The 12,476-nt window shown below is 42.9% G+C and overlaps 1 protein-coding gene across 1 annotated transcript in view; it reads left to right on the top strand.

Moving 5' to 3' along the window:
• Positions 1-678: 678 nt before the first annotated feature.
• The window catches only part of LIMS1 (LIM zinc finger domain containing 1), a 165,439-nt gene continuing 153,641 nt past the window's right edge, over positions 679-12,476 (top strand). The window contains exon 1 of the mRNA XM_058534342.1: positions 679-782. Within this exon, the coding sequence (XP_058390325.1) occupies positions 751-782 (32 nt within the window). The 5' untranslated portion in view covers positions 679-750. The remainder of the gene's footprint in view (positions 783-12,476) is intronic.

Below are 12,476 nucleotides of genomic sequence, written 5' to 3'. Positions count from 1 at the left end.
GGGACGGGGCCCAGGTCGGGCAGGGGGCGGGGCCGGGACGGGGCCGAGGTCGGGCTGGGGCGGGGCGGGGCGGGGCGGGCCCAGGTCGGGCAGGGGGCGGGGCCGGGACGGGGCCGAGGTCGGGCTGGGGCGGGGCGGGACGGGCCCAGGTCGGGCAGGGGGCGGGGCCGGGACGGGGCCGAGGTCGGGCAGGAGGCGGGGCGGGGCAGGACGGGGCCCAGATCGGGCAGGGGGCGGGGCCGGGACGGGGACGAGGTCGGGCTGGGGGCGGGACGGGGCAGAGGTCGGGCTGGGGCGGGGCGGGGCCGAGGTCGGGCAAGAGGCGGGGCCGGGGCGGGGCGGGGCCGAAGTCGGGCTGGGGGCGGGGCCGAGGTCGGGCTGGGGCGGGGCGGGGCCGGGACGGGGCCGAGGTCGGGATGGGGGCGGGGCCGGGACGGGGCCGAGGTCGGGCAGGAGGCGGGGCCGGGGCGGGGCGGGGCCGAAGTCGGGCTGGGGGCGGGGCCGAGGTCGGGCTGGGGCGGGGCGGGGCCGAGGTCGGCGCCCACATCGCCGGGCCCAGCCCCGCGCGCGCCCCCGCGCGGCCAGCCCAGCCGCTGCGGGCTCCCCGCCCCTTCCCGCCTCCGCTTCCTGCTCGCCCGCCCGCGCGCCAGCCCGCCCGCCCGCCAGCAGCCGGCCGCCAGGCGAGGGAGGAGGACTCGGCCGGAGCGCGCCGGGAGCCGAGGTGTGGAGGGACGGCGGCCCACTGCGGAGATGCTGGGCGTGGCGGCAGGAATGACCAACAGGTAAGGCCGTGACCCCGCCCCGCACTCGGCGCTCGGGCCCGGGCCCCCGGCCCCCGCCACGTCGGCGGCGGGTGCCCCGGCCTTCTCGCGGCCTGGGGCGGGCCGAGGGCGGGCGGCCAGGCGGCCGCTCTCTGCGCCCCTCCCGCCGCGGCGAGCCCTCGCCGGCCCGGCCCGCCCGGCCCTGGAGGCCCCGAGGGCCGCCCCCCGAGGCCGCCCCGCCGCGCTCCGCCGGTCGGCGCCCGGCGCCCGGGCTGGCTGGCAGCGGGGGAGGCTCTGATGGTTGCCGCCGTGTCGGGTGTAGCGTGGGCGCTCGGAGGGCGGATACCGCCTCCGCGCTGAGTATTCACTGAGAGAACGGAAAGTTCATAGTCTAGCAGTTGGCATGTGATATAGACCAGCGGTTCTCAAACATCTTGGTCTTAGCACCCATTGTAAAAATAGAAAAGAACTTTGCTTATGATAGTTATACCTATATTTCTTAATTCATTAATTCATTAAGTTAATGAATTTCTTAATTTATTAAAAAACAATAAATCCATCATATCTTAACATACATGACACATTTTTATGAAAATAGTGTTCACCTAAACAAAAAAATCAGGGCGACGAGTGGCATTCTTTGACGTTTTGCAAATTTCTTAAATGTCTGGCATAGAACACACCTGGATTTTCCTGTCTGCTTTGCATTCAGTCTGTCTCGATGTGTTCTGATTGAACTATCTGAAGAAAATCTGTCTGAAGAAAATCTGGTCTTACACAGATATGTAGTTGGAAAAGGGACAAATATTTTAATAGCTTTTTTTATTGTAGGTATTCTTTGTTACTACACCAAAACTAGGTAAGTGGTAGTTTCTTAAAGATTAGTTTGGATGTGGAACCTGAAGCCTTAGCAGTGAACTTTTCACCCTCTGTTACATTAAAAGTCATTGCTCTATCTCGCAGTTTGAATGGACTTGTTACCCATTGTAACATCTTATGTTTGTCGTTTGGAAAATATTGATTTACTGAATTAGGCAGATCTTCCAACTGCTGACACATTTCGTTATACCATATCACTAAGTAACATTTGCTAATATCACCACTGATTTCATTAGAAACGACTTTAAGTATTGAGAAGCTGTGGAACTGAAGGTGGTGGATACAAGTTTTCCAACATTCTAATTTTCAGTTGAAAGCTTGATTTTCATTATGGATAGGAAACTATTGCCAATTTTTGTCCTCAAAGTGACAGGCTCACTTTGTTTAGTTTCAAGAAATGTCTGCCAAATATAAGTCTAAAAACTATAGGTTGTCTGTTATTCTTTCCAGTAAAAATAGTATATCATGAAAACATGTAATTGAGCTCATCACTCACACATGTGCTTTTCTTGGAGACACTCTGGTAGGCAGCAGACCTGCTCTATGCATACCTCCCTCTTCATCACAGGTAACAAAAAAGAAGGTCAAGGGTCAAGATTTAATAACAATAATTTGTATTGCTTCCTGAAGGACATTTTTTCTTTTAAAAAAATTATTGAAAATTAAGTTGATGCAAAATTTAAAATATATGTAAGATATAAAGGATAATGATACAGTGGCTATGCGGTATAAGTAAAGAACATAACAGTTTCCTTTCAATACCCTTGATCTAGTGTCCCTCCTCCATCCCATCCCCTTCCCATCCTGAGTTTTCCATTAGCAATTTCTTACCTTTTTTTTTGGTTTTTTGGTATAAGTACGTTCATGTTGTTGTGTGACCATCACCACCATCCATCCATCTCCAGACCTCTTTTCATCTTGTAAAACTGAAACTCTGTGTCTATTAAACTACAACTTCCCATTCCCCCCACTCCCCACCCCAGCCCCTCTGCCCTATTCCCCCCTATTTTGACTATTCTAGATACCACGTAAGTGGAATCATACAGTATGTGTCTTTTTGTGATTGGCTTATTTTTACTTAGCATACTGTTCTCAAGTTTCATCCATGTTGTAGCATATGTTAGGATTTCCTTCCTTTTTAAGGCTGAATAATATTCCATTGTATATATATACTATTCATTTATTTTGTTTATTCTTTCATCCTTTGATAGGTACTTGGATTACTTCCATGTTTTAGCTATTGTGAGTAATGTTACTATGAACATGGGTGTACATTTTTTTAATTGCAATTTTTATTGAAGTAATTATAGATTCACATGCAGTTGTAAAAAATAGTACAGAGAGATCCAGTGTATTCTTTACCCAGTTTCCACTAATGATAACATTTTGCAAAATTGTGGTACACTGTTGCAACTGTGATATTAATTCTAATACAATCTGTCCATCTTATTCAGATTTCCCCAGTTTTACTTGTAGTCATTTGTGTGTGTGTGTGTGTATTTAGTTCTGTGTAATTTTATCACAAGTGTAGATGTGTGTGCTTCTACCACCACAGTCAAGATCCAGAACAGTTAGTTCCATCACCACAAGGATCCCTCATGTTTCGATTTTATACCCACACCAACCTCCATGTTCTCCTCCTCCACCTCCTCAAACTACTCATCTGTTTAACATTTCTAAAATTTTGTCATTTCAAAAATGTTAGATAAATGGAATCATACAGTATATAACCTTTTTGGATTGCCTTTTTAAAAACTGCATCTTAATTCTCTGGAGATTCATCCAGGTGGTTGCATGTATCGTAATTTGTCCCTTTTTATGGCTGAGTAGTACTCCATGGTGTGGGTCTAAGACTGTTTAGCTGTTCGCCTGTTGAAGAGCATTTGGGCTGTTTCCAGTTTCTGGCTATTAATAATAAAGCTACTATGCACATTTGTGGACAGGTTTTTATGTAACCGTAAGTTTTCCTTACTCTGGGATAAATGTCTAAGAGTGCAGTTGCCAGGTTGTATGGTAATTCCATGTTTAGCTTTCTAAGAAACTGATGGACTTTTCCAGAGTGGCTGTACCATTTTCATCAAGGACACTTAGAGAAATTGGCATTCTTTTCCTGCAAGTACATGGAGGTGAAGAATTCGGTTACACTACCACTGCCTTGATTAGTGCTCAGAGGCCACCAGTTATATCCACTCTTGCTTTTGCGCTGTTAGTGCAAGTGTCAACACAGAGCAAAAGGCTGCAGCAACTTCTTACGAACTTCTTAGCATTCTTATGAAAATGGTTTTGATCTCCCAGACCTCTTGAAAAGGTCTTGGAGACCCCCCCCCCTGGGTTTTGAGACCACACTTTGAGAACCACGGTTAATAAACTAATCCAAAATGATGAGGGAAGTGCAGATATTTGGGATATTTAAAAAGGAATATATACAAAGATTTCTCTTAAAAATATGTATTGAATGCTTGTAGTGTGTGTTTTCTAGTTTTGGAGAGTTTTTTTTTTTAATTTTATTGAGGTCATCATAGTTTATTGTGAAATTTCACTTATACATTATTATTTGTCTGTCACCATATAAATGTGCCCCTTTACCCCTTTTGCCCACCCCCCAACCCCCTTCCCCTCAGGTAACCACTAATCGGTTCTCTTTGTCCATGTGTTAATTTCTGTCTTCCACATATGAGTGAAATCACATAGTATTTGTCTTTCTCTGTCTGGCTTATTTTGCTTCACATAATACCCCCATGTCCATTGATGTTGTTGCAAATGAGACGATTTTGTCTTTGTTATGGCTGAGTAGTATTCCATTGTATATATAGCACTTCTTCTTTATCCATGTATCTGTAGAAAGGCACTTAGGTTGCTTCCATATCTTGGCTATTGTGAATAATGCTGCAATGAACATAGGGGTGCATAAATCTCTTTGAATTGTTGATTTCAAGTTCTTTGGGTAAGTACCCAGTAGTGGGATAGCTGGGTCTATGGTATTTGTATTTTTAATTTTTTGAGAAATCTCCATACTGTTTTCCATAGTGGCTGCACCAGTTTGCATTCCCACCAGCAGTGAATGAGGGTTCCCTTCTCTCCACATCCTCTCCAACATTTGTTATTTTTTGTCTTGGTGATTATAGCCATTCTGACGGGTGTAAGGTGATATCTTAGTGTAGTTTTGATTTGCATTTCCCTGATGATTAGTGATGTTGAAAATCTTTTCTTTCTTTTTTTTTTTTTATAATTTTATTTATTTATTTTTCCCCCAAAGCCCCAGTAGATAGTTGTACGTCATAATTGCACATCCTTCTAGTTGCTGTATGTGGGACACGGCCTCAGCATGGCCAGAGGAGCGGTGCGTCGGTGCGTGCCCAGGATCCGAACCCCGGGCCCAGCAGCAGAGCGCGCGCGCTTAACCGCTAAGCCCCGGGGCCGACCCTGAGCATCTTTTCATGTGCCTGTTCGCCATCTGTATATCTTCTTTGGAAAAATGTCTGCTCAGATCCTCTGTCCATTTTTTGATCGGGTTATCTGTTTTTTTGTTGTTGAGTTGTGTGAGTTCTTTATCTGTTTTGGACATGAACCCCTTGTTGGATATATGATTTGCAAATATTTTCTCCCAGTTGGTGAGATGTCTTTTCGTTTTGTTCCTGGTTTCCTTTGCCTTGCGGAGGCTCCTTAGTCTGATGAAGTCCCACTTGTTTATTTTTCTTTTGTTTCCCTTGCTTGAGTAGACATGGTATTTGAAAAGATCCTTCTAAGACCCATGTCAGAGTGTACTGCCTATATTTTTTTCTAGACGTTTTATGGTTTCACATCTTACCTTCAAATCTTTAATCCATTTTGAATTAACTTTTGTGTGTAGTGAAAGATAATGTCTACTTTCATTCTTTGGCATGTGGCTGTCCAGTTTTCCCAGCACCATTTATTGAAGACATTTTCCTTTCTCCATTCTTAGCTCCTTTGTCGAAGATTAGCTGTCCGTAGATGTGTGGTTTTATTTCTGGGCTTTTAATTCTGTTGCATTGATCTGTGTGTCAGTTTTTGTGCCAGTACCATGCTGTTTTGATTATTATAGCTTTGTAGTATATTGTGAAGTCAGAGATTGTGATGCCTCCAGCTTTGTTCTTTTTTCTTGAGATTGCTTTACCTATTGGGAGTCTTTTGTTGCCCCATATGAATTTTAGGATTCTTTGTTCTATTTCCGTGAAGAATGTCATTGGGATTCTGATTAGGATTGCATTGAATCTGTAGATTGCTTTAGGTAGTATGGACATTTTAACTATATTTATTCTTCCAATCCATGTGCATGGAATATCATTCCATTTCTTTATGCCTTCTACGATTTCTTTAAATAATGTCTTATAGTTTTCATTATATAGGTCTTTCACCTCCTTGGTTAGTTTTGGGGAGTTTTAGTGGTATTTAAAAACTAAGACTTGAAGAACCACTGTGGAAGAAGCAACTTTCTGCCCTTAGGATTTTTCCTGACACGAAGGCCGGTGTTGTTATAAAGAGGAGAAATATCATGGCAGTGACTGTCTTCATAAATCTTCAGTGCTCTATGCTTGTTTGTATGGTGAGGAAATTGAGCTCTTAATTTTTAAGAAAACTAATGAAAATTTGGTGGTAGAAAAGATACCTTCAGTTCTGACTGCTTTGTGCCCTACATACAGACTTAGAGAAAACCATCAGAACTGAGCTGTCTTGATTTTTTTTTTTTTTTTTTTTAAATCATTCCCAACCCTTTCCTTTCTGGTAGCCCCTTGAACCATCTCCTGGACAGCTCTTTCACTTGCTGGCTGTGGATACAGTGAGTGAGCTTTCCTTTCCTCCTAGAGGGGACCTTTCTGTCCTCTCCTGGGTCAGAGACACGTCAGCAGCGACGGCAGATGGGTAATGGGAGAGCAGAGGTGTACTCTGAGAGTCTCTATTTTTAATAATGTTGTGTTTGTTCTTCAGATAATCATTATCTGAATAATAATGATAATAAAAATAAACCTCAATATAGGTCCTGTTCTTAGTTAGGGTTGCACTTAAATAGAAGGAAAAACATCTCATACCATGTGTCAGTTTTACATTTCTCCCAATTATGCTTTAAGCTGTGGTTTCCCACCCACAGGAATATCATCTACATTACATGCTGGACTGTTGCCATGTTGTCTTCCAAAAACTTTAGTTTTAAGATACTTGAGAAGCAAGAGTTGTGCTGCCTGCTGCCACACGCTGTGCATTCTCCAGCAGCAGTGGCTTTATGCCCCTCGTGCCGACATCATCTCATCTCTTCTGTTTGCTCTCATCGGACGTTTCCACACTGGAGCTCACTGGGGGAGAGGAGGGAGCATTTTCCTGCATCTTTTTTTCATGTTGGAGTATATTTTGGAGCTTGAGTCCACAGTGACATTTAACATAGGAGTCGGGAAGCTGCAGAGAAATCAGGCTGTGAAAAGTGCATTCTGTGTGGTAGGAAAAGGTTGCTGGGAAATGAGTTTGAATGCCTGCAGGTCTGAGGGGTGGGAGACCCAGGACTCAGTGTTAGAACATCTATAAGTCTGGAGCCTTAGCAGGATGTCTGTGAGTCAGGTGACATCAAGTCAGATAAAGGATAAAAAACGTTTACAAAAAATGTTTATGTACATACAATTCTCTTTGCACAAAAATGGAATCTTAGTCATACTGTTCTGCATTGGCTTCTTTTTTGGGGATTTTTTAAATTGTGGTAAAAGATACATAACATAAAATTTACCATCTTGATCATTTTTCAGTGTACATTCAGTGGCATTAAGTACATTCACATTGTTGTGCAGCCATCACCACTGTCTATTTCCAGAACTTTTTCATCATCCCAAACTGAGTCTCTATGCCCCTTAAACAATAATTCCCCATTTCCAGCAATTGCTGCTGCTGCTTCTTTTTTTTCTTTGGTAAGGAAGATCAGCCCTGAGCTAACATCTGTTGCCAGTCCTCCTCTTTTTTGCTGAGGAAGATTGGCCCTGGGCTAACATCCATGTCCATCTTCCTCTACTTTATATGGGACACTGCCACAGCAGGGCTTGACAAGAGGTGCTTAGGTCTGCATCTGGGATCTGAACCTGCAAACCCTGGACTGCTGAAGTGGAGCACATGAACTTAACCACTATGCCACTGGGCCGCACCCCAGCAATTGCTTTTTTAAACTTAAGCTATCTTACAAGTTTTCCTGTGTGGCATATCTGGATCTATCTTATGTTTTTCTAACCTTATTTTTAATGGCTGTGTAGTATTTCACGGTGTACATGTGATATGATTTACATAACCAGTCCTTGATGGACACTTGGGTTCGAGTTTTTTGTTATTACAAACACTTTGAACATCTGTGCCAGTGTCTCCGTGGGAGATCCCCGAGTGCAGAGTGGGTGTGTGCGCGGGTGGTTGGGCCCATGTTCCACCCCCAGCTCTGTGCCTTCATGGCTCTGTGGTCTTGCACAGTCAACCTCTTTAAGACTCAGTTTCTTAATTTGTAAAGTAATACCACCTATCTCAGAGAGTTGTTGGGAGAATTAAATATGAAGACAAATATAAACGTTTCTGAAAGGATATGAATGAAATTGTTAGTATTTGTTGCCCCTGAGGAGGGAGTCTCGGAACTAGAACGAGAGGGAATGTTTTTATTGTATGCCTTTTTGTCCTATTCTGGTTTTTTAAACCAGGTGCATGTTATAATTTTTGAGGGATTGAACATCATGTCAGGAACCTAGCAGAGGCTCAGGTGATGGGAACTGTGGGTGTTGGTGTTGACTTTTCTCACCACCCTGGTTGTCCTCCCCAGTTCGAAGTTTCTGCGTCATGGCTGTTCATGGCACCATCCTAGTCACACCTGGTGTCTTCCTCTCCTTCACTCCCTGTGTCCCCTTTCTTGCTGAGTTCCTACCTTAGAATTTTCTCTTGAATGCATCCTTTTCTTCCTCACTCCTTTCTTACTGACTTCGTTTTCACGCTGGTCCTAATTATCTTTCAGGTGAATGTAAGATGACAATATTAAGGCTGGGAAAGACTTCAGAGAATGCAAAATGAAATCCATGCGCATATTAAGCATTTGAGGTGGAACAGATAATTTTGTCTGTGTGTTCCTATTTTTCATTTAAATGTTGATAAAGTACAGATTCTTTTAAAGGGATTATGGAATTTGTGGAAACTTTTTTTTAGTGTGTGCTTTATCTGTTAACATATACTAAAAAGAGAATTGTAGTAATGCCAAGATCTAAGAAATTTGTTTAACATTTAAAAAATGGCTTTATATGTGAAAAAGTATCTACTAAATTCATGCGCTAAACACTTTAGTGGGTCCACTATAGTAGTCCCCTGAACTGTTCCTTTATCTTATGGGTCAGGCATTGCCTAGAGAGGTAAAATGGAGTATTCAAGGCCACAGAGTGAGTTAATAGTAGGGTTAGGACTGGATCCCAAACTTTGGAGGTGGTGTGGAGTCCCCTCTCCTGTACTATACTGGTTTGCTCTATTACTTCATTCAAATTGCATTGTTACAGTTTGTTACATATATATTTTACCTTTCCATCTGTATTGTAAATGCCTTAAGGGCTGAGACTCAGGTATATCTGGGCCCCATTAACATAGTAATACTGGAAATGTCAGAATGAATTATTAAATGTTGCCCCAGAATTGTCCTATTACAAGGGTCCTGAATGTCACTCTCTTTCAAGTGGATTCCTTTTGTGAAATGTGTTCTTGGGGACACGGTATGGTATTCCTAGGCACACATGCTGGTGATTGTAATTCTTCCTCCCCAGAGTCCTAGGTCTTCTCACCCACCCATATCTACTCTCCCCACGTGGCACCATGTGAGAGACTCTTTCCTGTTGACAGGCTTCTTTACTGTTGCATGAGTAAAGTGACACATATTACCAACAGGTTAAACAAATTATGAGTTATTTCTCATTGGGAGATGTAGTAGTTCTTGTTTTGTTTTGGTTTTGTGTGTTTGTTTTTTATTTTTAAAGCTGGGTACATTGCTATTCCGTATAGAATCTGCCTTGGGTGGGCATTGGGTAGGCAGTTGTGTCTGCCACAGCTGGTTGTTCCTCCTCCTCCTTGCTAAGATTCAACAGATTTTTTTTTATGTGCAAGGCACAGTGCAGGTGCAGCTGTGGAGATTCAAAAGGTGAATAAGGTGTGGTCCCTGCTCTTGAGAATCTTTCAGTTTAACTGTTCTATCATTCATGCTGGTTCCAGATTTTCCTAAAGCACCTCTTTGGTCATAGTACCCCTCTTTTCAACATATTAAGAAGATTTCTTATTGCTTATCAAATAAGGTTCAGACTCCAGAGCCTGGAATTTTAAGCTGGTTGTGGTCTGGCCCAGCTCATCTCTATAGCCTTGTCACACACTGCTCCCTTAGCCTTGTTTCACTAAACTAACCATTTGCCATTTTCTGAAGCTATCCAGTGCTTTCCTGACTTAGTGCTTTGCTCATGCTGTTCTCTTGGGCCAGAAAACCATATTCTCCTGTGTCTTCTCTGCAGTTGGGGCAAAATTGCCACTTCTCCCATGAAACAATGAATTTCTGGAACATTTGTTGAGCTGCTGTAGTGTGCTAGGGATTTAGGGATTCAGAGCGTGTATCTATTCTCCCAAAGCATTTTGACTTCTTTTTTGGTGGTTATCAACTTCTGTTTTATATTAGAGTTAGTGGTATATATATGTCTAATCTTTTATGCCAAATTGTAATCTCTGAAAGTGAAGGAATGTCTTAATCAGATTTGTTAAATGTCCAAAGAAAAACAAACTGGACTTAAATGAGCTTTATTTCTCCTTTTGTTCCTTCATTTGTTAGTGAACTGAAAAGTTCAGAGCTGGCTCTGCCTAGTGCCTGTGACATTGTTTGAATAAATTCACAAAACTTTGAGTAAGACAAGATAGCTTTCACACCTGTTTTGAGTTAACTCTATAGTGTATTATATACTAGTAGCAGAGACCCAGCATCCACAGAACACTGGGAAGAAATTCAAATGATATTTAGTCATCCTTAGATTATTTCATTTCACTGCCAGGCCACTCTTTTGAAAACTTTCCTGGTAATAACCACCTGTTATTAATGACTTACTTGGACACAGATGCTTTAAAGATGTTAATCTTCTATATAACAGATGTTACCTTCACAGCCACACCATGAAGTAGGGTTTTTATGCCCATTTTACAGATGAGGAAACTGAGCTCAAGAGGTTAAGAACTCACCAAGTCACACAGTTAGTGACAGAGCTGGGGTTCACACTGAAGCCTTTGTCCCCGACTATAGTGTCTCCACACTGCTGAGTGCTGTGTCTCCTCGGTTCACTGTTCGAGAAAAGATCACAGCCCCCTCATTCTTTTCCTAGGTTTCAAGGCTTTCTCTTCGCATGCCCCGCCAAGCTATCCAGTTTTTTCCCCACTACTCTTTCTTTAGCTTACATCATCTTATTGCTGGACGTATCGCAGTCCTTTCTGAACTTGGTTTTTCCTTTTTTGCGGGGTAGGGGGTCCCAAATCTTACTCTCAAGACCCAGCTTGATCTTGTCTTTTTTGACCTTCCAGAGAACATAAAGGATAAGATTAAATTCTTTACTTAAATTTAGTGTGTATGTACATGTGTGCAACACACAAACTTATGCTGTTTTCATTTTGAACTTTTGGCTATGCTTGCATATACTATAGTGGTATTAACAAATTTGGGGACATGTGTTCCAATTCATTGTGAGTCCGTTGTGTATACTGTACTGTGCTGTAGGCTGTGGAGCATATAATTATGATCTAGTGAGGGGTCACGTGTTGTCTGTCTTGTATTGTAGCTATTTATGTACAAATACTGTAGGAGAAGTTAAAAAAAGTCTTTTAGAAATTTAAAGGAGGAAATGATCATTCGTCATCAGTTATTATAGATTTATTATTATTTATTTAAGACATGGGAACCAAATGTTTATTGAGCTCTCTGAGGAGGTAGAGATGTGTCAGTCATGGCAGTGTTCAGCCAGAGGCCTGATTTATTTGGAATGTTGTAGGGGAAATTCATGAATCAAGTAGAGCATTGCTCTCAAAACATGAGCTGCAGACCACTCACAGCATGGGGTTCATGCTAAAAGTGGAGATTGTTCAGTCTCATCCTATAATTCTTGGGGGAAGAATGTCATGAAATCTATACCTTTAAATTTTTTATTACTAGAATTTCAGACATATACAAAAATAGAATAATGTATCCCTATGTAGTGCCATTGAGCTTCAGTAATTATTGGCTGAAGATAAATCTTTGACTGAGGACCAATCTTTTTTCACTCTTCTCTCCCCTATGTCATATCATAATGATCTTAATATGTATTCTTAAAAGATAAGGACTCGTCTAAAAAACTTTTTAAACATATCTACATTATCACACCAGAAACAGATTACTGGGGCCGGCCCCGTGGCTTAGCGGTTAAGTGCACGTGCTCCGCTACTGGTGGCCCGGGTTCGGATCCCAGGCGTGCACCAACGCACCGCTTCTCCGGCCATGCTGAGGCCACGTCCCACATACAGCAACTAGAAGGATGTGCAGCTATGACATACAACTATCTACTGGGGCTTTGGGGAAAAAAAAACAAAAGGAGGAGGATTGGCAATAGATGTTAGCTCAGAGCCGGTCTTCCTCAGCAAAAAGAGGAAGATTAGCATGGATGTTAGCTCAGGGCTGATCTTCTTCAAAAAAAAAAAAAGATTACTAATAATTCCTGGATATCATCAACTACCCAGTTAGTGTTAAATTTTCTGTTTGTCTCACACATCCACTTCATTTTATAGTTTTTCCAAATTGGGATGTAAATAAGATTCATGCATTTTGATAGCTTG

This window comes from Diceros bicornis, chromosome 40, assembly GCF_020826845.1.
Source record: "Diceros bicornis minor isolate mBicDic1 chromosome 40, mDicBic1.mat.cur, whole genome shotgun sequence".
In the NCBI taxonomy this organism is placed as follows: Eukaryota; Metazoa; Chordata; class Mammalia; order Perissodactyla; family Rhinocerotidae; genus Diceros; species Diceros bicornis.
This window is presented reverse-complemented; position numbering and strand designations above follow the sequence as displayed.